The sequence below is a fragment of the Pelophylax lessonae genome, assembly GCF_965119305.1.
Source record: "Pelophylax lessonae genome assembly, chromosome: 11".
Classification (NCBI taxonomy): Eukaryota; Metazoa; Chordata; class Amphibia; order Anura; family Ranidae; genus Pelophylax; species Pelophylax lessonae.
Window position 1 is genome coordinate 195,327,382 of NC_138778.1, and position 25,017 is coordinate 195,352,398.

Sequence of the window (25,017 nt, forward strand, 5' to 3'; positions counted from 1 at the left end):
TATAGGGAGGCGGAGCCTGCGTGCCTGACGCCGATCGCTCGGGTGCTACTCTCCAACACTGAATGCCATAACAGCAGGCACGGCTGAGTGCCCAACAAATGTGAGTTACCCCTTTATGCTCAATAAAAGCTCATTATTTACATTCAGAGAGCACTAGATCTTTGCTTTATCTTTAATTTTATGTCCTGGCGACCCCCGGAGGTGAAGGCTGGAGAGGTTACCTGTGATAGTCTGTTTATCCCCTGATATGCTCATGCTGGCCCGTTTGGGTCTGGTATCAAGGTGAGAGGCCAATCTTACTGGTGGAGGGAGTTCACACACTGGTGGTTCCTGCTTGATTCACAAGGGATTGAGGCTGTCCTGTCATCACCTGGATATACTAATCATTACTTTGGAGCACTTTATATGAACATTTATGTTTCATCAGAGCACATATGATGGACACCATATTTTGTTGATAACACTTGTTGATTCATGTAATCACTAATTATTTTTGTGCCCTTCTGGCGCAGCACGTTTTTTGATTTTTATGTTTTTGTTGTGAGGTGTGGACACAATTTGTGTATGCAGCCGGATTTATATATTGATTTATTCTAGCACATTTTATACACATTTGAATTTCACTTAGTCTTGCGCTGATAGTTTTTTCACTATGTCTCCGCTGACATCCGATGCCCCATAGAGATGCATGGGGCGTCCGTTCAGATCCGCCAAAAAAAACGACAGGCAGATCTGAACGGACTCCCTGTGTGAAAGGGGTCTAAGCCCTTGTTCAAACTGGGCACGAATTTGAACTCGCACAATTTCAATGCCGCATTTCAGTTTGACTTCAGGGTGACTTGAAACACATCTGTGCGGATTTATGCATAGATATTTATTGAAATCTCCCCGAAGTCGCCAAAAGTAGTGAGGAAACTTTGCACTGATTGGGACGCTCCTATTGCCGGCAATAGGCTCCGATTTGACATGCGATTTGACCTGTCTCACCGATGTGAACAGGGACTTAAACCTTGAAGCTGATTGGTTTCTATGCAGAGATGCCCCAGATTTTGCACTATCCAGTTTAATAAACCCCCCCCCCCCTCCCTTTTTCCACATTACTTCTCAGCTAATTGCTACACAGTCCCAGGCATCACTAAGTCCTGTCACATCTCTTGCATTTACTGATCAACATACAGTATGACAATGTCATGAGTATTCTGTTAAAGTCAACCTCCCTTACCATTATGACATTAAAGTAATCTTCTGTCAGATTTATTAAAGCCTCACTTTTCACACCTCCAGTGCACATCAAAATGTCTCTGATCATTTCAAACCAAACTACCATGTATAAAAAAGAAAAAGAATTTCCATTACACAAATTAAAAGCAAGTGGAAACAAGCAGTTTTTAAAAATGTTTAGATTCTATAATAACTATTCTTATACAACATACAATGATCCTGATAACTGTCAGAGAAGGGACTGGATGATGTGGATTTTTTTTTTTAACCAAGGGTGCCTAATATACAGTAATTGTTACTTAAAGCTGTTTTAAACCAAGAATGTATTATATTTCAGATTACCAATCATTCTACGAAGCGGCTGCATCAGTTCTCTTTGGCTTTTTCCCTCTGTTTTCACCTGGTGATCTGGCCAATAACACCCCTCCTGTATTAGTGAGAAAACACTGGAGGAATGAATGTAGACGGCACAGTAGCAGTCTGGGGTAGGTGGTGGGGGGGGGGGGGGGTAGTGTTAAATCTATTAGCAGATTTAGAACCACAAACAAATGGGAGCCAAACTCTAGCTCACACTTTAAAATCAGTTACAGCTATTTTTTTTTATTTTTCCTTTTGGGATAAAGGTTTTTCACGAATAAGTAAAAGCTGATAATTTTAAGGGCCCCTGCCAGTGTTAAGTGGTTTGTCTCGTCCATGTTATCTGATACATTCTGCTGGAGTGTTTGTGCTGTGATCACCAGAGGAAAACAGAAGAAAGAAAGCCTAAAAAAAAGGAAACTATTACGGCCATCACATCTAAGAGTTGGTAAAGTGCAATAAATTAAATGTTTGCTTTTGGGGTTACTACTGCTTTAAATTTTGACCTTTCTGTAATTTTACAAATATCAAAAGAATAATTTTTCAAATTTGCTTTACAATTTAACATGCTTAAAGCGGTAGTAAACAGCAAAAAAAATTAAAACATTTTCCCCTGCAAAGAGTATAATGTGCTGGTATGCATTACACATTATGAAAGGCTTACTTTAAAACCAAGCCCTCCAGCCGTACGTTGTCACAGCTGATGGTGCTTCCTTTCTCACCCAGTCTTCCTTCCGGGTTTGCAGGCTCCAGCTGTTTGAATGGCCGAGCCACGATGACATCACTCCCACACATGGGCACAGGAGTCACGACCATGGCACCATGGCAAAGCTCTTGATGGGCGGCATTTGGTCCATTGAGAGCCCAGTGCCCATTACCCAGTGTTGTCACCGGCTGGTACTAAAGTATCTCCCAAACAGTGCATGTTTAGGTGATATTTACTGTACCTACAGGTATACAAAAAAAAAAAAAAAGTTGAGTTTACTACTGCTTTAAGAAGTCAAGTGACTTTCCTCAGGCTAATATGATGTCAGACAGGCACAGACACATTTAAATGAATGTTTTAACTCTGAACCAGCATCACAGCCCTGGATAATAAAAGCAGGTGAAGAACTTGTTGGCAGGAGTACCTTTGGTCTCTGTAAGAAGTAATATCCAGATACGCTTGTGTCAAATATACACATTACTATGCATGCACTTATGCAAATGATATCTGATGCTAGGTTCTCTTTTTACCATGCTTAGAGTGTAAGCTCTAACAAGAAGAGCCATCTAAATCCTCCTGTATTGTAACTGTACTGTTTGCCCTCACATTGTAAAGCACTGCGCAAACTGTTGCCGCTGTATAAATTCTGTATAATAATACAAAAAAAAAAATGGTAAAAAGGTCAACAGAAACACTTATCTTTTCAACCAATCCCTGGTTGATTGCTGTGGTTAGCCATTTATCTCCATTTGAGGTCAAATCGTTGCCAAATTTCGATAAAACATTAAGCAGCAGAGACACATTCTTCAATTCCTTTTTATCCAGCTCCTAAAATAAAATTGTGACCATGTTCTATTTTAAGTATTTAAAGTGTGACTACAGCAGATCTTCCATACACAGATAAAATATTATAGATATGGGTTAGAACTTCTGCCAAATTTTTATTCCTGTGTCTATCCCTTTTGTGTTCCAGTGATAGCAGTGTCACTTGGTCAGGAAGAGAGAAATCTCGCCAACAGAACTACTGTACATAGAACAATGAAAACCTAACAGAGGCTCCATGTGGTTTAACCTCTCTAACCCCTGTTTTCGAAGTGACACGCACGGTAAAACTTTGATTAGCCCAAGCATTGCAAGCACAATCTGATGCTTAAAGCCCCGTACACACGTACCGATTGTCGGCCGTAAATATTCGGCCGCCGACCGATTGTAGGCTTTTTAGTATGATGCTTCCGACAGCCGACAGCGCATTTTCGGCCGAACAGAATCTGTCGTGCAGACTTTAAAATATTTGTTGGCCGTCACCAGAACGGCCGATTGTTCCCCAGTCAGTACAGATTTCGGCCGACAGACAGCAGATTAGCAAGACTGGGCATGCTCAGAAAAGAAAAAAGACAAGGAAAGTTAACCATCACATGACATCACTTCTGCAGTCGGCTGTTGTTGGCCGACAAAATTCGTGTGCAGTCTTTTGCAGTTTTCAACAGACACGACAGCCCTGGACAAAAGACGGCCGATCGTTCGGCCGACGATCAGTACGTGTGTACAGGGCTTTAATCACAACATTTTCAAGTACAATGCTCAGTGTGTAGTTACTCCTGAAAGCTAACCTATTCTCGAACACACCCATAGCATGTAATTGAGCTCACTTTTGCTCAGAGAATAGTCGCTGGTTGAACCTTCATTTACGGAATATGCCTGTGGATTTTTCCATAATTTGCGAATTGTAACTCAGACAATGGAACATGCATATATCCTTCTATTGAAATTTTACACTGATCAGCCATAACATTATGACCACTGACAGGTAAAGTAAACATTAATTATCTATTTACAATGGAAACTGAAAGTGGGTGGGATATATTGGGCAGCAAGTGAACATGTTGTCCCTGAAGTTGATGTATTGAAAGCAGAAAATGGGCATGCATAAGGATTTGAGCAACTTTGACAAGAGCCAAATAGTGATGGCCAGACCCATGCTGACCTGTGTCTACAGCTAAAAGTGCCTACAATGGGCATGTGACCATCGAAACTGGACCACAGGGCAATAGAAGAAGATGATCTGGTCTGAAGAATCATGTTTTCTTTTACATCATGTGGTTGGCCAGGTGTGTGTGCATTGCTTACCTGGGAAAGAGATGGCACTAGAGTGCAGTATGTGAAGAAAGCAAGCCGGCAGAGGCAGTGTAATACTTTGGGCAATTTTCCTTTCCTGCTTGGAAACCCTCGGTCTTGCCATTCATGTGGATTTTACTTGGACACGTTCCACCTACCTAAACATTGTTGCTGACCAAGTACACCCCTTCATGGAAATGGTATTCCCTGATTACAGTAGCCTCTTTCAGCAGGATAATGCTCTCTGCCACACTGCAAAAATGGTTCATGAATGCTTTGGGGAAAACAACAAGTTTGAGGTGTTGACTTGGCCTCCACATTCTCTAGATTTCAGTCCAATTGAGCATCTGTCAGATGTGCTGGAAATGGAGGCAGAGGCATTTTCTGGCTGGAAAAACCCCAGAACTAGTGGGTTTGAAAAATAGTTTTTAAGCTGTAAAAATGCTCTAAGGGTCCTTTCACAGGGGCTTGCTGCCCGGCGGACTCAGTTTTGCTTAGCGGGGATTGATCCGTCGATCCCCGCTGAGCAGACGGGTAACAGGTCCGTCTCTGTTCACTGTGCTGAGACGGACCTGTCAGAGCCCTGCTCTCCTCTATGGGAGATCGGATAAAACTGAATTTTTGTAAAATCTTACCGTAAAATTCCTTTCTCTGAGTCCTCTGACAGTCGCCGCCCACTCATACAGTCTTCACCAATGGGTATTGACCTCTTATCCATAGGAGCAAGCTAGGCATTAGACTTGTTAGAAACAAAGCAATTTACATAGACACACCTGTGAGGGGGCTGTCCCACTGGTCCAATACCCCCCTGCTATCAGCATTCCCAACTCAGTTTGGTAGCAAGCAGTAAAAGTTCAAATGAACCCCAAAAGAGGGGTGGGGGCGGCGACTGTCAGAGGACTCAGAGAAAGGAATTTTACGGTAAGATTTTACAAAAATTCAGTTTTCTCTTACGTCCTCTGACAGTCGCCGCCCACTCATACAGTCTTCACCAATGGGATGTCCCAAAGCAGTGTAGACATGAGGGGTGGGAAGCGCAACCGTCACACAGGCAATGCAGCACCCAGGTCAGAGAAAGGAACCTTATCTGAACAGAAAGGTAAAAACTCTGGGTAACAGAAAAGCTCAACTGGAGCAAACAACCCAGGAAAGCAAATAAACAAGGGGGAAAACCCCCAACAGACAGGGACCGGCCAACGCCATGGCCCCCTCAAGGCACTGCCGCACACAGAACTTTGCGGCCAAAGGAGGCATCTGCTGATGCCAAAACATCAAGTTTGTAGAATTTGGAAAAGGTGTGCACAGACGACCAAGTCGCTGCCTTGCACACCTGGGCCACCGAAGCCTGATGTCGGAAAGCCCATAACGCACTCACCGCTCTGGTAGAGTGCGCCTTGACAGGGAAGGGTGGCATCCGCTCCCTAATAGAATAGGCCTGTACAATCGTCTGCCTGATCCATTTTGAAATGGTTGCCGCAAGCGCAGCCATACCCTTCCGAGGTCCCTCGGGAAGGACAAAAAGGGAATCCGACTTTCTGAAGGATTCAGTAGACAGGTACACCCTGATTTCCCAGGCTACATCCAAGGAATGCAAGGCAAACTCCTTAGGATGCTTAGGATTCACACACAGCGAAGGCAAGACAATATCCTCATTCAGGTGAAAATCTGAAACCACCTTAGGAAGGAAAGCTTGGTTAGGTCGCAAGACCACCTTATCCCTATAAACAACCAGGTAAGGGGAGCGGCATGACAGGGCCGCCAACTCCGACACTCTGCGGGCAGATGTGATCGCCACCAGGAAGGCAACCTTCCGAGATAGCACAGGCAGAGGAATCTCCCGGATGCTCTCAAAGGGAGGACGTTGCAAAACGGACAGGACCAAAGTCAAGTCCCAAGGAGGTAAAGGCGCTCTCCTAGGAGGAGCCAAATGACGCACCCCTTGAATGAAGGTGCGTACCAAAGAGTTTCACGCCAAGGGGCGCTGGAAAAGGATTGCCAGTGCAGACAACTGACCCTTAATCGTGGTCAGCGCAAGACGCTGGTCCACACCAGTTTGCAGGAAGGCCATCACCCTTGCCACCGAAAAGGAGCGAGGATGGATGCCCCTGGATTCACACCAGGCAAAATAAGCCTTCCAGGTATGGTAATAGATCTTACCAGACGAGGCCTTCCTAGCCTTAAGCAGGGTAGGAATGACCGCCGACGAGAGACCCCGATCTCTCAGGACCTGGCTTTCAACAGCCACGCCGTTAAAGCCAGCGACCGTAAAGCAGGATGGAAGATCGGCCCCTGAGACAGCAGATCGTCCCGTAACGGGAGCCGCCAGGGAGGCTCGACGACCAGTTGTATGATGTCCGCGTACCAAGACTGACGCGGCCAGTCCGGGGCCACCAGAATCACCAACTTTGGTTCCGAGACCAACCTGCGAAGGAACCTGGACAACAACTGAATCGGGGGGAAGGCATAAATCAGTCGATACTGAATCCAAGGCACCACCAGCGCATCCGAGGCGTCTGCCAGAGGATCGCACGTTCTTGCCACGAACCTTCCTACCTTTTTGTTTAGCCGGGATGCGAACAGATCCACATCCGGGGATCCCCATCGCGCACACAGCATCTGAAACACCTCCGGGTGTAGGGACCATTCCCCCTGGTCCAGGGTCTGGCGGCTCAGATAATCGGCCTGCTAATTACGGAATGTGAACTGCCGAAATCGCTGGGACGTGTGTCTCGGCCCAAAACAGAATCTTGGTCACTTCCTGGGCCGCCCGGGCACTCCTGGTGCCCCCTTGGTGATTGATGTAAGCCACCGCAGTGGCGTTGTCCGTCTGCACCCACACAGGGCGGCCCCGAAGATGATCCGACCAACGGAGCAAGCACAATCTGATCGCTCGCAGTTCCAAGATGTTTATCGTAAGGGAGGATTCCTCCTCCGACCAAGTGCCCTGGGCAGACAGTGCCCAGAACGCCACCCCAGCCCGATAGGCTGGCATCCGTGGTGATCACCGTCCACAACAACGGCCGGAAGGACTTCTCCGTCACAGCCGGAGACTAGAGCCACCACAGAAGATCCTCTCTGGCTTGGCGACTCAAAGATATCCTCCTTTCCAAGGATTGAGGAAGCCTGTCCCACCTGGCTAGGATCTCCGCTTGGAGAGATCGTGTGTGGAACTGTGCAAACGGTATCGCCTCGAAGGCTGACACCATCAATCCCAGGGACCGCATGCAGGTCCTGAGTGACGAGGATTCGCTGTCCCTGAGGGACCTGACCTCGTTCTGCAGAGTCTGGAGCTTGTCCTCCGGCAGAAAAACTTTTGCTTGGGCGGAATACAGGACCATCCCCAAGTAAGGGAGGTGAACAGAAGGAGACAAAGTCGACTTCTGAACGTTGATGGTCCACCCGAACTCCTGGAGCATCTGAACCGTAGTTGACAGATCGCGTAACAGGCTCTGACTGGCACTCGACCTTAACAGGAGATCGTCCAGATATCCCAAGATCGCAACTCCCTGTGCCTGTAACAGGGCTAGAACAGGAGCCAGCACTTTGGTAAACACCATTGGAGCCGAAGCGAGACCTAAAGGTAACGCCACAAACTGATAGTGTTCCTCCGCGATAGCGAATCAGAGGTACCTCTGATGACCCACGCAGATGGGGATGTGTAAATACGCATCCTTGAGGTCAATGGAAGCCAGGAAATCTCCCGGGCTCAGGGAGGCTACCACTGAACGGAGGGATTCCATGGGGAATTTTTGAACCTGCACAAAACGGTTCAGAGCTTTCAAGTCCAGAATTGGATGTACCTTGCCCTCCTTTCTGGGCACAGTGAACAGATTTGAGTAAAACCCCCGAAATCTGTCCCGATGTGGCACCGGGATGATTACCCCCTGGACGAGAAGATCCTGAACTGCCCGATGAAGATCTTGCAAACGATGTGGGGTCAAATGAAGATTTGAGGGAAAGAACCTGTCCGCTGGCCGCGAAAGGAATTCGATCTTGTAACTTGATTGAATGATTTCCTGAACCCACCTGTCCGGAACCCGGAGCAGCCAAGGTTCGAGAAAACCGCGCAGAAGTCCCCCCACCCCTGGAACGGGTGAGGTTGTCCCTTCAGGTCGAGGCGGACTGGGCCGCCGCGCCAGCTTGGGCGTCTTTTGATTTACCCGCCCATTGCTTCCTTTGGCCGCCATGGCCTTTGAAGGGTTTGCCCTTGTCCTGTGCCTTGAAAGCACGAAAGGACCCCTGATTTGGTTTAAAGGAAGGGCCCCGCTTACCGCGAAAAAACGTACCCTTGGGATTCTGGGGCAGCAGAGTGCTCTTGCCCCCAGTGACCACTTTTACCAATTCGTCCAGGGAGTCCCCAAAAAGGCGATTCCCCCGCATAAGGGATGTCAGACACCGTCTTCCTGGAAGTCTGGTCAGCCGACCAGCTCTTCAGCCACACCAAACGAAGGGTTATCACCGCGGCAGCAGACATTCGTGCGGCTAAAGGGGCCTCATCCAAGGCCGCGTCACACAGGTACAGGACAGCCTGAATAATCTGGCCCACCATCTCCAAAGAAGTAGGAGGGGCGGAATCAGCAACAAGGATGCTTCTGAGCACCTTGGTCCAATCTACCACAGCCTGAGAGACCATCACTGAGGCGAAAATAGGTTTCATCAAGGAACCCGCCACCATATAGGAGTGGTGAGCAAGAGATTCCATCCGCCTATCCGTAGGGTCCCTGAACACCGGAGAATCCTCCGTGGGCATAAGAGTGGCCTTGTTCAATCTGGACACCGTGTGATCCACTTTAGGGGCCACGGACCAGCACGAATCCGTAGGAGACACAAAGGGATAACGGAGCTGAAACATGTTTTGGTACCACAAAATTGCGCTTCAAATTGCGCCATTGTTCGTTCATCGTTTCGTGAAACTCAGCGGGACAAGGAAACATCTGTGCCGCCTTCTGGGTTCTACGGGTCCCAAAGGAAGACCGCTTACCCGGTGGGTTGGGCTCATCCTCTAAATGTAGTGTATCTTTATCAGCGGTAATAAGCGCAGACATAGCAGCACGTTCTCTGGCCGTCCCCCTCCTCATCCCCCGCCTCCCAATCCAAGTGAGAGGACTGAGAACCTTCAGGGGGTACACTGTCTATGGCAACCATATCAGACTCTGAATCAGAGGAGAGAGAAAGCCTAGGCCTTTTTCTAGAATCCCGTTCAGACATCAATAGATCCACCTTGGACGCTAAAGTCGCAAGTGCAGCAGTAATCGCAGATGATTCAGACCTGAATCATCCACCAAGGCTGAGGAGAATTTGCTGTCCTGGGACTCCATAAAAGCTTTTATGGTGCTGGCCCTTTAAATCGCAATAGCGGCGATCCCACCACAATGCACCGCAATAGGGACTAGACTGAAATACCCCACAGGTAGGAATACAACTGATAGCCAGGAGATATCCCCCAAAAAAAGCAATAAAAGACCCCCAGGAGTGTTACCATGCTTGCTGACGATCTCTCTGCATGAGGAAAGGAAGGACTCGGACTAAAGAAAAATGGCTGCCCATAGGAATCAATGGGAGGCTCCGGGAAAATGGCCGCCGAACACATGTATAAAAGCAAATCGCCACACACAAGATGGCGCCCGAAGGGCGCGATACACTACTACAGAAAATGGCTGCTGAAGTGCCCATAGTGAAGCCAGAGCAGCCGCCCATACACAAAATGGCGGCCCCGCGGTTTTTCACCACTGCGGGCCGCCCACACATGTCTGTACCCCAGTAAAAAACACACTAATAGTGCCACAGGGTTTAGGGACCCTAACAACCCCCCACAGAGCGTCCTGGACGCGGTAGAGCCCCCGCAGGGACCAGGAGGAATGCAAGCCCCAGACACACAGACATGCGGGGAGAGCACAGACACCAGCAGACTGTCATCCCCAGACAGAGGCCCCACGCAGAATGTACTCACCGTACCATGATGGCGTGGGCGCCTCTCTGCGATGGGAAGCCTCCCACCCCAGGTGGCGGGGGTGCCGTCAGCCAAAACAGGACTATAGCAACGCACGGAACCGCGGTTGAGGCGTCCACCTCGAGGTGGCCACCTCGCGGGCTTTTGTCTATGAGGACAGGGACAGGTTTGTTTGCGAGGCCAGGGCATACTCATAGCCTGCTAAACGCTCGATGGCGGGCTGGGATTCCATAAGGTTCTCTGTCCTGGGACACCAGGACAACCAGTCCGATTCCCAGCTCCGCAAACGCTGTAGTCTTCCGAAGATCCGACTAACTAAGCGCAGGAACAAATAAAAAGCTAGTAGTGCAAAGAAAACACTTAGCAGAAAATAAAAGTAATAAAACAGAAGAAAGGCTGAGACTGTAGCCCCAGCACAGGGATAGCCTATCTTACTCCTAACTAGGCAGAAGATAAACTGAGTTGGGAATGCTGATAGCAGGGGGGTATTGGACCAGTGGGACAGCCCCCTACAGGTGGGTCTATGTAAATTGCTTTGTTTCTAACAAGTCTTATGCCTAGCTTACTCCTATGGATAAGAGGTCAATACCCATTGGTGAAGACTGTATGAGTGGGCGGCGACTGTCAGAGGACGTAAGAGAAAAACGAACCGCCTGTCTGTTTTTCATCCAATCCTATCCTCCATACGAATGGAAAATAGGGTCACTGTCCATCTGGATTTTACGGACAGCAGCGGGTGTCAGCGGACATGTCACCGCTGACATCTGCTGCTCTATAGGGGTGCATGGGGTAATCCGATCAGGTACGCATGAAAAACTGACAGGCGGACCTGATCAGAAAGCCTGTGTGAAAGGGCCCTTACTCCTATTATTGACCACGGTGTGAACGGGCCCATCGCTGCACAGCCACAGAATAAGAACAAGGATGATGCAACCATATTTAGCCTTTAATTTTGCATATAGCTAGGATTTCACAGACCAGCCTTTGGGCAAAGGGGAGCGTGAAAGAACAAATACATATTACACTAGGTAGAGCATACTCTACAGGTTAGTGAATATCCTAACTGGTTTTCTTTAACGTATGCACTAAATTGGACTCTAGTTAAAATGTTTGTTTGTTCCATGGAGTCCGACCTTCACCTCTTCAATGGAAGCATGTATTTATTGGCAATATCAGTTGTGAGGAGTGGATAAGTCCAGGGAAACTTCACAGCAATCTACCACACTGCTGTAAATAATTTTATAAGTTAAAGTATACTTCTCACAAGATAAAGGAGCTACCATTGCTGTCCCCCTGCTAAAAATGCTATTTGAATGGCTGTAATGTTGACCCATTAACTTTAAAGCATTGTAAATAACTAACCAAAGACAGATCAGTAAAGCTGTAGAAAAGTTGGGAGTTGATATCTGCATACTTAAGCCGGCCATACATAGGTCAAATTCTGAACAAATGTTCTTTAGAAAATCGTAACTAAGGTTGCAGGAAGGAAATTCGCACAATTCCCACATCAACACAGACAGTGCTGACAGGGGAATTCCTCCTGCTGAGCGATTGCCTGCTCCCAGCAGTTGATTATTGCTAGCGGCTATAGCAGAGCTATCGATAGCAGCGCTAACAATAGTCGTAAAAGAATCTGGTAGGCTCCCCATTAATGGAACGAGTCTATGCTAAGAATTTTCGTTTGAATTTCGCATCATTAGTGGCTGAAGTAACTGACGATTTTTGTGCGGACATTAAATTTTAATAATCGGGATGTTGGAAATTTTTGGAAAAACAAATGAATTTCTAATCAATGATGGGAGAATCATGGGAGAAATCACTTGAAAAATTCAGGAAAATTTTACAGAGCTTTTAGCATTCATGCATCATCTTGTCTCATCCTTATATGACCAACCCCCTATAAGATTTACACAGGTGAACTGCTAATAGGGCAGGATGGCTCATATTTCTGCAGGCTTAGATGTTAGATGTGGCGCAATTAAGAACAAATACCTATTTTTTTTCTTATTTGATGAATTGTACTTTAAAAAAAAATCAGTGCTATGAGCAGGACTGCTATTTTTAATTCTCAAAAAGTAAGTTCCCAAACTTGGCCCTGGCCACTTCAGCAGGAGAAGGTGTAAAAAGGGCTTGACCCACAAAGTGTGCTGCTCAAGTGATTCACAACTCATGAGGAGGTGCACTCTGGCCTATTGCCTTGGGTGCTAAAGAACCTTGTCACAGCATTGATCACGCTGATTTTGAAGTTTTCAATACTTTAAGTTCCTGACCTTGAACAAATATGCAGAGCACAAGTTCTGACTTCACCTATTGCATGGTTTCTCAATGTCGGTGACTTAGTATTAAACAAAAATAAACTTACAAAGTAAGCTATTTTGTCCCCATCCTATCTTCCCAGATGTATAATTACATAGTAACATAGTTAGTCAGTTTGAAAAAAAGACACAAGTTCATCTAGCTCAACCAATAAAAAAGAAAACACAACCATACACCATCCTATACCCGCAGTTGATCCAGAGGAAGGTGAAAAACCACCAGCAAAGCATGATCCAATTTGCTCCAGCAAGGGAAAAATTCCTTCCTGATCCCCGAGAGGCAATCAGATATTCTCTGGATCAACTTTACCTATAAATATTAATATCCAGTTATATTATGTACACCTAGGAAAGAATACAGGCCTTTTTTAAAGCAATCTATTGAGCTAGCCAGTCACCTCTGGAGGGAGTCTATTCCACATTTTCACAGCTCTTACGGTGAAAAAACTTTCCGTATTTGGAGACTAAATCTCTTTTTCCTCTAGACGTAGAGTGCCCCCTTGTCCTCTGTGATGACCTTAAAGTGAATAACTCAACACCAAGTTCACTATACAGACCCTTTATGTATTTGTACATATTGATCATATCCCCCCTTAATCTCCTCTTAAGAGAGAATAAATTCAGTTCCTCTAATCTTTCCTCATAGCTGAGCTCCTCCATACCTCATCAGTTTGGTTGCTCTTCTCTGCACTTTCTCTAGTTCTCTGATTTATTCTTTTTGAGAACTGGTGCCCAAAACTGAACTGCATATTCCAGATGAGGTCTTACTAATTATTTGTACAGGGGCAAAATGATATCTCTCTCTCTGGAGTCCATACCTCTCTTAATACAAGAAAGGACTTTGTTTGCTTTGGAAACCGCAGCTTGGCATTGCATGCTATTATTAAACCTATGATTTACCAGAACACCCAGATCTTTCTCCACTATATATTCCCCCAGTTATACCCCCCCCCCCCCCCAGTATGTATGATGCATGCATATTCTTAGCCATCAAGTGCATAACTTTACATGTATCAACAGTAAACCTCATTTGCCACATAGTTGCCCATTGAAACAGTGCACTGAGGTCAGCTTGCAAGTTGGAGACATCCTGTAAGGAAGTTACTCCACTGTAAAGCTTGGTGTCATCTGTAAAGACTTAAATGGTACTTTTAATCCCAGACCCTATATCATTTATAAAGATATTAAAAAGTAAGGGTCCCAACACTGAACCCTGGGGTACACCACTGATAACCTTAGACCATTCAGAGTAAGAATCATTAATCACTACTCTGAATTTTATCTTTTAGCCAATTTTCTATCCATTTACAAACTGATCTTTACAAGCCTGTAGACTTTACCTTACACATTAGCCGTGTGTGGGGAACTGTGTCAAACGCTTTTGCAAAATCCAAGTACTGTATACTACGTCCATAGCCACCCCTCTGTCCAAAGTTTTACTTACCTCCTCATAAAAAGAAATCAGGTTTGTTTGACAATTTCTGTCTTTCATCAATCCATGCTGTCTATTGCTTAAATAATGTTTTTTCAGCAAGAACTCATCTATGTGGTCTTTTAGTAAACTCTCCAGTATCATCCAGACTATAGAAGTTAAACTAACAGGTCTATAGTTACTTGTCAAAGCAAAGACTTTGATCCCTTTTTAAATAAAGGCACCACATTGGCCCTACACCAATCCAGAGGTACTATTCCAGTCCTTAACGAGTCCCTAAAAATTAAAAACAAAGGCTTTGAAATAACAGAGCTCAATTCTTTTAGGATGCATGGGTGGATGCCATCTGGTCCAGGTGCTTTATCCACCTTTATTCTGTCTAAATATTTCTGGACCATATCACTTTTGAGCCATTGTGGATCATTTGGGGCTGTGTCAATACCTCCTCATTATGGTCATGAGCTACCCCATGCTCCGTTGTATACACAGAGCTGAAGAAAGAATTTAATACATTTGCCTTCTCTTTGTCCCCAGTCACCCACTCCTGATTATTTTGTAAAGAGCCTACATGCTCAGACCTAACCTTTTTACTACGAATACATTTGAAGAATTTTTGGGGGTTTGTCCTACTATCTTTTGCAATCTGCCTTTCATTTTGAATTTTTGTGTCCTTGATTTCCTTTTTATATATTCTGTTACATTTTTTTAACAATTAATAATAGTGTTCCTTCATTTTATAATTTTTAAAAGCACTTTTCTTATTATGTATATCTTATTTAACTTTGGCCCTGAGCCACATAGGTTTTATTTTTAGCCTTTTAAATGGTATTGCTCATGGGAATATACTTTGCAGTGAGTTCACATACAGTTTTTTGAAGAATTCCCATTTCTGTTCTCTGTGTATCCATGCCAATATTTTACCCCAGTCTAAGGCTGGCCATACACTATACAATTTTCTTGTTCAACTTTCCTTTAGATTTACCAAAACCATGTAATATAGGGTCATACCTAAACACTTTCAATTTGTATGCAGTCGGGCAGGCCCTTGCACTACATAGTTTAAGGTAAATCTAAAGGAAATTGAATAAGAAAATTGTATGGTGTATGGCCAGCCTAAGTCTTGGAGAGCAGCCCTCATCCTTGGAAAATTTGCTCTCTTAAAGTGAAGTGTTTTTAAATTTCTTCTATGGATTTGTTGCTTACAGCTAACATTAAATGAAATCATATTATGGTCACTGCTACCCAGATGTTCTTTTATATGAATATTGGTAATAAGCTCTGCATGATTTGAGATTACCAGGTCCAGCAGAGCATGATTTATAGTGGGGGCCTCAATAAACTGCACCATAAAATTGTCTTGTAATAGGTTTATACATTTTTGCAATTTAACTGTTCCAGCAGTGCCATTACTCCAGTCAATGTCTGGGTAGTTAAAATCCCCCATTATTATCTATTGTCTAAGCCCTTGCAGCCCTCTCTATCTGTGCAAGGAGCAAAGTCTCCACATCCTCATTAATACTGGGAGGCCTACCTTCATCCTGCACACAGCACAATGTTTACATACTTCCATGAAAATATACTCTGTCATGGTCATGCTTGTGCAGTAGATCCCCATAGAGTTTCAAAGGGCTGGCTTCAAAGTCCAGAGACTTCCAAAAGACAGTCCATTGATGTCTATTGTATTGCCAATACATGACATGCTGGTAGGTTAATTATCTTTTGTCTAAATTGGCCCTATCATGTGTATTTATAAATGTGAGTTAGGCGGGCCATACAAGCTGCAAATTTATTTCCTGCAACCACGTGTTGCAGGAAAGAAATTTGCATTATCCCCCCATCAACACAGACCGTGCTGACAGGACAATCAGCAATTGTCTTCTCCCAGCGGGACAAGCCACCCCCCGGCAGAAGACAGTGTTTATCACTAGAGGCTATAGCATCCGCTAGTGATAATCGCAAGTGATTCCCGCAGGCTGGTTGTACCCAAGTTGATTGATCGACTTAGTACATTTAGCCTGCCCATTAACGGTTTAAAGAGGTTGTAAACCTCAGAATTAAAAAAAAAAAAAAAAAACACCTGAAAGACAAACACATAAAGAGCTAGTATGCATCGCATACTAGGTCATTATGAAATACTTACCTTAGAATGAAGCCCTGCAGTGCCCGCTCACCTCTCTCTTGGGTGACATGTTCGGTCGCCCTTCTTCCGGGTTTGCGGCATCCGGCCATCTAAATGGCTGGAGGCGACGTTCGCGGCACAGGGCTCTGAAGGAACGGCACGAGTGGCCATTCCTTCAGAATGCGCCAGTGATGTCACTGGCTGCATGCAAAGTAAATATCTCCTAAACGGTACATGTTTAGGAGATATTTACATTACCTATAGGTAAGTCTTATCATAGGCTTACCTATAGGTACAAGTTGCAGAGGAGGGTTTACTTCCTCTTTAACCACTTAAGCCCCGGAGGATTTGGCTGCTAAAGGACCAGGGGTTTTTTTGCGATTTTTTACTGCGTGACTTTAACGGACAATTGCGCGGTCGTGCGACGCTGTACCTAAACGAATTTGACGTCCTTTTTTTCCCACAAACAGAGCTTTCTTTTGGTGGTATTTGATCACCTGTGCGATTTTTTGATCACGCGCTATAAACAAAAAAAGAGCGTAAATTTTGCAAAAATAACAATATTTTTCACATTTTTTTATATGAAATTCCCCAAAAAAAAAGTAAAAATCAAAATTTTTTAACATTTTTCGGCCAATTTGTTTTATGCTACCTATGTTTGGTAAAAAAAATCGCAAAAAGCGTATTTTGATTGGTTTGCGCAAAAGTTATCGCGTTTACTAACAAAGGGAAAGATTTTTGTCATTTTTGGTGTTTTTTTTTTTAACGCGTAATGGCGGCGATCTGCGATTTTTTTTTCGGTACTGCGACATTGCGGCGGACAGATCGGACCCTTGACTGACATTTTTGACACTTTTGGGGGTACCAGTGACATTACTGCAGTAATCAGTGCTATACATATGCACTGTTACTGCAAAAATGACACTGGCAGGGAAGGGGTTAACTTTATTGGACAGGGAGGGGTTAAGTGTGTCCTAGGGGCGTGCTTTCTACTGTGTAGGGATATTCCTATTGGTGTAAAAGCAAAGATCAACCGTTCTACATAGTAGAACGGACAGATCTTCACTTTTACACAGGGAGAACTGACAGGCAGCTTGTTTACACAAGCCGCTCTGTCTTTCTCCCTTCACAGCAGCGATCGCAGTGTGACCGGCGGACATCGAGTCCGCCGGTCACACGCACTGACTTGTCTGTGAACGAGCCGCGGCGGGCGCGCGCCTCGGCGGGCGCGCGCCCGCCCGCGATAGGCTCGCAAGTCAGTGACAGGCGAGTGACGTACCGATACGTCACTCTGCCTGGCCGGGGCTGACCGCCGCAGTATATAGTCGTGTGGCGGTCGGCAACCGGTTAAATCTCTGCCGGTTCCTGCTGAACTGGCTGTTATTTGAACTGTGTATGGCCAGCCTTAGGGACCTTAGTTTGTAAGCTCCTTGTGGGCAGGGACCGCTGTGAATTTACAATATAGATGTAAAAGTGCTGCGTAAATTGTCGGCACTATACACATACATGTCATAGATATAATAATAATAATACAGACATTTTCTCTAAAGGAAGTAAACCTTGGGGCGTGGCCTGGAGCAGCATGAGATAGGACGTGAGTAGCTGGAGCTCCATCGGAACCTCATCCTTAATCACCCATACTGTCTCCCCACGATCTTCTACTGAGACCCGCTGCTTCCCAGGGCACCCCGGCACCTGCCTCGCCATGTCGCTGCCTAAAAAAACATCGGAGGCGGCCGACCAAGCTAGATAAATTCCGCCGCCAAGACAGAGAGGCCTCCTCCTAAGATGGTGCCGAGCTGCACAAAGACGCCGGAGTGGCGGCGGGAGCTGACATAGCCACAGTCCTGGAAGCCATATCTGCCTGTCAAGCTACGCTCACCTCAAAAATTGATGAGGTGAAAGTTGATATCTCTCTGATCAGGCAGGACATGCGGAAGCTGTGAGATCGAGTGTCTGAGGCTGAGAAAAGGATCAGCAGCATGGAGGATTCCCCCCCCCCCCCCCCATTCAGCATTCCACTGACCAGCTCCAACTGCAGGTCACACAAATCATGCAAAAGCAGGATGACATGGAAAATAGATTGCACCGCTGCAATCTGCGCTTCATAGGTCTTCCTGAGGGGGTGGAGGGCTCTGACTCCTCTGTTTGGAGCAGCTCCTAATTCAAACTTTTGTCAGGGAGTCTCTTTCGCCCACGTTTGTGGCGTAACGGGCACACCGTTTGTCGGGTTGCCCGCCACCACAAGGTGCCCCACCGCGCACATTCATAACAAAGCTCCTCAACTACCGGGACAGGGACACCATCCTCCGCTTGGCCAGAGAGAAGGGGAATATCCCAATAGGAAACGAGAGAGTGGCCATATTCCCTGATTTCTCGGCAGATGTACAAAAACGACGCAAGGGCTTCTTGGAGGTTAAGCGGAGGCTTCGGGTCAAGCATCTCAAATATGCCATGATGTACCCTGCTCGACTTCGCGTGGAAGGTGTGGACCATGTTCACTTTTTTGATGACCCTGAGGCAGCTATCTCCTGGCTGGAGCACCTCGAAACCCGTGGAGAGATGTCTGCTGGCCCCCTTATCCCCTCTTATGCTGCTGTTTCCTTCTCACCCCCCCCTGTTCATCCTCTCACCAGTGCTTTAAGATGTTGGCTTGCCCTCTAGTGACTCCCCTCCTCCTCCCCCCTCTGTCCCTCTGCAAACTGTGAGTGCATATGTGACTGCTTCTTGGGGACAGGTGGAGGGATACTGCACTTGCTGGACTGTGCTGCTGCCCCCATCCTAACACACTCTCCAATCCGGTGTGGAGACTTGTCCTGTTTACACTCTGACGGAGGGTACCGGCTCCATCCTGACCTGCTCTACTACCAGGGCTACGTTCACAGCCCAATATGCGCCCAGCGGTTTTTCGCCCCCTGCATCTGCGTGGCTCAGGTGCCTGGTCCCCATGTTTCTTTTCTTTTTTTCTTTCTCCTTTTTGTTTGAGGCTTGCTGCTCTTCCCTACAGATTTTTCACCGTTGCAGTTGCAGTGTTGCCCCTGTTTTTGGATGACAGAGTCTCCCTCTTTTTCTTACAACTTTGCTACTTGAGGACCTTAGTTTGTGTTTTTTTGGGACTCAATGCCCGCACATGTTGGGGTTGGTGCAGGACGGAGTGGGGGGATACTGTTTCCGGGACTGTGCTATTTCCGATATATTGTAAGACCAATTTTATTTTTTATTTTTCTTTGTGCAGAGACGGTGCAATGTGGTTCATTATGTAATTTTCAATGTTGAACTCGCTATTCTACTATTGATATGGGTGTTATGCTGTAGGGTGATGCCTGAGATCCTGGAGCTGTTGCAGTCTTAACCCTCTCTCTTAGTTAGATGGCCACTTTGAAACTGATGACATGGAATGTCAGGGGCCTCCGTGACAAACTTAAACGCTCTGCAGCGTTTGCCTTCCTTAAAAAACAGCGGGGTGGATATTTTAATATTGGTGGAAACTCATCTGGATGGCCATATGCATTTATCACTTAAACGTCCTTAGGTTGGTTGGACATACCACTCCACATACACCTCCCACTCCAGGGGAGTGGCGATACTGGTGGCCAAATCAGTGCATTTTCAGCTCCGGGGATCTCGGGTGGACCCCCAGGGCAGATTCATATTTTTGCAGGTACAGGTCTTTGGGGAACCCTTATTGATACTGGCATTTTATGTACCCCCCCCCCTTTCTCTATGTCAATAATCTCTGAGGGCCTCACTTACATGTCCCATTTTCCGAATCTGCTGGCGATCTGGCTGGGGGATTTTAATAGTGTGCTCAACCCCACCCTAGACAGACTGCAACCCAACCCCCTGGCTCCGCAGCCTACGACGTGTACCGATTCGCCTGCCTACTGGAGAACGTGGGGTTGGTGGACACATGGAGGACCAAATTTCCCCAGCAGCGGGCATACTCCTGTTTTTTTTTTTATCAACACATCATACCATGTCCCGTATAGATTTGATTTCGGTCTCCCGGGCTTTGACCCCCAGGCTGGTGTCGGTGGGTTTCTCCCTACGATCTCTGTCTGATCAAAGTCCCTATTGGGCGACAATAAGAGTTCACCATGACAAACCGCCTCCGGCTTGGCGCCTCAATCCATTGTGGCTAACTTTACTGCCTGAGGAGGCCTTTCTGGATGCATGTTGGGCCCAGTTCTTCTCTGACAATGAGGGGGACAGCCTCCCCAATTGCGGTGTGGGAGGCGTTTAAATTACATGCCAGGTCCTCTATGATTTCCTGCATCAAACAATTTAGGCCAACTCTGTGGAGGCACAGTCTCGGGCGGTGGCCGATCTCCAGGCAGCGGAGAGTGACTATCTGAGGGACCCCTCACAGGCAAATGCCGCTCGAATCCAGCTGCTGTTGCGGTTGGTCTCCCCGATAGAATACGAAAAGGCCAAGTCTAGATTATTTCTTCAGAAGCAGAGAATTTTTGAATATGGGGAAAGGGCAGGGAGGCTGTTAACTTACCTGGTGCACTACGAGGACAGACCGATCCTATTTTAGTCAACTTCATTCTTCTAGAGCCCCCACTGACCGTACTGCCATGCAATTGTTCCTAGACACTGTAGAATTCCCTAACAGAGGAACGAGTGCTACTCCTGGAGGCACCCCTCACGTAGGAGGAAATAGCAGAGGCTGTGTCCAGGTTCCCTAGATCGATATCCCCAGGCACTGACAGTCTCCCAATTGAATTTTACGCCCACTACTCTGAGTTTCTTCTACCGAAGCTCCTTGCCCTATTCAATACCATGTTTGAGGATTTCACCTTGCCCCCGTCCATGCGGGAGGCCTTGATAGTACTGATCCCGAAGCCCGGTAAAGACCCCCAGTGCCCGGAATCATATCGCCCCATCTCCCTTCTGCAGGTGGATGTTAAAATCCTGGCCAAAATCCTTTCTATCCGATTGAATAAGGTAATTTTGTCCCTAATTCATGAAGATCAATCCGGTTTCATGCCAGACAGGAACACCTCATTTAACCTTCGTAGGCTATTTATGAACCTTCAAGCCACACATGAGAACAGCGGTGAGAGGGTGGTGGTGACACTGGACACGGCCAAAGCTTTAGACTCCGTTGACTGGGGTTTCTTGTGGGAATGCCTTGATCGCTTTGGCATTAAACCCAATTTTAATAAAGAGGAAATAAACGCGTTTAAAAAATGTGGGGAAAAAAAACCTGTAAAGACAAAGGCATAATAAGCTTTACTAGCTCATTATGAAGTACTTACCTAAAAACGAAGTCCCCTCAGTGCCGACAGGACGGCCAACATGTCCGACCGTCCTGGATCTCGTCCTCCGGCCATCTGATTGGCCGGGGGCGCGATTACATCACTCCCGCGCATGTGCCGCCGTTCATGGCACTGGGATCTGAAGGAACAGCAGAGTGCATGCGCATGATCCTTCCTCGGCTGCATGCACTGTAAATATCTCCTAAACGGTGCAAGTTTAGGAGATATTTATAGCACCTATAGGTAAGCCTTAATGTAGGCTTGCCTATAGGTAAATGTAAACAAAAGGGGTTTACAACCTCTTTAACTGGGTGCAGCTGCTATATAGAGCACCGGAGGCTAAGGTGCTCGTTTATGGGTGGTCCTCTACAGGGTTTCCACTCGCCAGGGGCACTAGGCAGGGGTGCCCACTTTTCCCCCTGCTCTATGCCCTGGCGGCTGAACCACTGGCTATTGCCATTAGGGCCCACCCGGCTATACATGGCCTCTGTATGGGACCTCTGATCGAGAAGATCAGCATGTAAGCTGACGATACTCTTTTGTACCTGGCAGATTCTGAGGGCTCATTGACGACGGCCCTTTCTCTTATTGAAACCTATGGCACATATTCCGGGTTGCAAATCAATTGGGACAAGTCCCAGGTCTTACCCATTGACCCTCATGTACCTTCGGGAACCCCGGCAGCTTGGCCCCTTCAGCGTGTAACCACTTTCAAATACCTTGGAGTCCGGGTCACGGCATGCCCTCGAGATTATATCCAGGATAATATCCAACCTCTCTATACTTTGATCAAAACTAAGATCCAGCTCTGGTCTAGGTTACCCTTGGGAGTCATAGGTAGGGAAAACCTTACAAAAATGGTTCTCCTGCCTAAGATCCTCTATGTTCTTTGGCACTCCCCGATATACTTACCGCTAAAGTACTTCAAACAAATGGATTCTCCCCTTAAGGCGTTCGTGTGGGGCAATAGTAGACACAAACTCTCCTGATGTAAACTCCAAAACCCTACCAATCTCTGGGGCGTGGCGTTGCCGGACTTCAACTTATACTACCTGGCTGCCCAGTTATCCAAGCTATTTAACCTCGACAAAATTGACAGAGCCCGCTTTCTTCTGCTGCTTTGCCCCGAGTGGTCCCCCCTGACTGATGATCCTTTGTCGGTTATCTTGCGGGGGACTCGGGGTCCTGCGGTCAGGGGAAACACGGACTCCATGCTGTATCAATACAGCCGAATTTGGGCAGTTGTCATGGATAAAATGCAATACCCCCCCACTACACACCATTACCCCTCTATGGCATAATGGGACTCTTCCGGAGTTCTGCTCGGTACCAGACTCTGCCGTGTGGAGTGGCAAAGGTATATACTACCTTTCTCACATTCTACAGGGGTCTGCTCTTCGCACCTTTGATGACCTTCGCGTGTCACACTCCCTCCCAGACTATATGTTATTTTGGAACTACCAGATTAGACATGCTTTTCAGACTCAATTCCAGACGGACATATCCCCATTAGAATTCCTTCCTGTCCTGGAGATAATCAAGAGCACTGAATTCCAACACCTGATTTCACTCCTGTACTCTGAACTGCACTCTCCCTCCTCCACCGCCATTGCGTACACCGTTAAAGCCAGTTGGGAGCCGGAGTTGGGTGCCATTGAGGATGAGGACTGGAGTGAGGCCCTCGAGACATGTCAAAAGGTATCCCCTAAATTATCTGATGGTCTCAACCAATTGTTTATTATCCACCGCACCTACCTCACCCCTATCAGACTGGCACGCTACCGACCTGGTCTCTCTCAGGAATGCCCCCTGTGCCGTTCGTCCCCAGTTACACTCTTTCCCTTACTCTGGCACTGTCCCCGTGTCCAGGGTTATTGGCAACAAATTGTGTCCTTCCTGCACAACACTATGGGGTCTCCTCTTCAGTTGGATGCTTGCTGGGTATATACCCGGAGGAAGACATGGATAAATTCAGGAAAACCTTTCTACAAGTCACACTTTTTACTGCCAGGAAACTGGTAGCTAGGCAATGGATGCGGGAAAGCCCTCCTGACTTTCAAATATGGCTGAAGGAAGTTAATTCTGTCCTCCCGTGTCACAAAATAATGTATAAGAACCGGGGATGTGCCGCCAAATATAATAAGATTTGGGACCGATGGCTCCAGAACTCGGACACGTGTGACTAATGGTTGCCTCTACACTCCTTTGCTTACGTAATGTTATCTGTTGGAATGCACGGACTGTATTGTTCTCTGTCTCTGCACTTTGTTCTTCTCTCTGATTGCACAGTTACGGATGTTAATGTTAAGTTTGGCTTTTTATTTGTAACATGCTAGTTTTTTTTTCAATAAAAAATCTCTGTTTAAAAAAAAAAAAAGGTAGTAAACCTTGTAGATGGCTGGTGCCTCGGGATGTAGGCAACTGGGGTAGAGGAGGGTGGGGTATTATAGCCAGAGATAGCCAGACAATTAGCATTCTCAGAAGGTCAGCAATGGCATCCTCCTCTGCATTTCTCTCAACACACGTTTCCTTTAAAATTTGCATCAAATTTGTATTTTTACCAAACAGGATTATCCCAGGGCTACAACTGTTGATCTTCTTGTTACTGAGAAATTATTTTTTTTTGTTAGCAGTACCCTCATTTATAACACATTAAAATGAATGTGCTGATAGTGAGATGATGGGGGGGGGGGCAAATAGTGAAATATCTCGGTAACAAAGAGATTAAACTTCCAATCTACCCCTGGCTAAACACTTTGCTAACATGCACCATCAGCTGACATACCAGATGTGCTCAAGGTCAATAACACATAAGTAGTATTACCCTGCAAAAAAGTAAGTCAAGTTTCTTAAGAAATTCCTTGGTACATTTTTGGGAACTGGGTTCCTTCTGTTGAAATCCTTCTAGGCGCTGAAACTCATATCTTCTTAAAGCATGGTCAATGTGTGCCTCTAACTAAAAAGAGAAAGAGTATTGTAGTGATTATTTGTTGCTAGCTACTACAATTCTGAACAATTATGATATAATACTTACCTGCTTATCTTCTTTAATCATGATTCCTCGGTGTGCAAGAATATAATCTGTTAGGATAAAATAATGATTTTGTGACAAACAATATTGCTATTAAATGGAAAACTCCACTATAACATATGTGTTTGTGTGGAGAGTTTCTATCCCCACATTCCTAGTCTAAAGCCATCCATATATGAATCGAAGTTCAGCCGGTTCAGCAGGGACCAACCAAGATTCGATTCATGTATGAGCAGGCAGATTGTAGTCAAGTCGATCTATCAATCAACTTGGATACAACCAGCATGTCAGATTTTTTTATATGCTATCAATGCCGGATCAACACCATAAATCAATTTATTTATAGGCTGCTTAAGAATGTAGTCTACACACCCCTGTTAAAATTGCAGGTTTCTGTGATGTAAAAAAATGAGACAAAGAAATAATTTCCGAACATTTTCCACCTTTAATGTGACCTATAAAAACTGGATTTTTGTTCTTACCGTAAAATCCTTTTCTCTGAAGTTC

At 46.1% G+C, this 25,017-nt stretch overlaps 1 protein-coding gene across 1 annotated transcript in view; it reads right to left on the minus strand.

The window, feature by feature from the left end:
- Positions 1-24,556, minus strand: part of SYCP2 (synaptonemal complex protein 2) — a 372,455-nt gene extending 347,899 nt beyond the window's left edge. Inside the window, exons 1-4 of the mRNA XM_082271514.1 lie at positions 24,514-24,556; positions 24,304-24,435; positions 2,980-3,112; positions 1,223-1,320 (exon numbers count right to left, since the gene is read on the minus strand). Of these exons, the coding sequence (XP_082127640.1) occupies positions 1,223-1,320; positions 2,980-3,112; positions 24,304-24,435; positions 24,514-24,534 (384 nt within the window). The 5' untranslated portion in view covers positions 24,535-24,556. The remainder of the gene's footprint in view (positions 1-1,222; positions 1,321-2,979; positions 3,113-24,303; positions 24,436-24,513) is intronic.
- Positions 24,557-25,017: the final 461 nt, after the last annotated feature.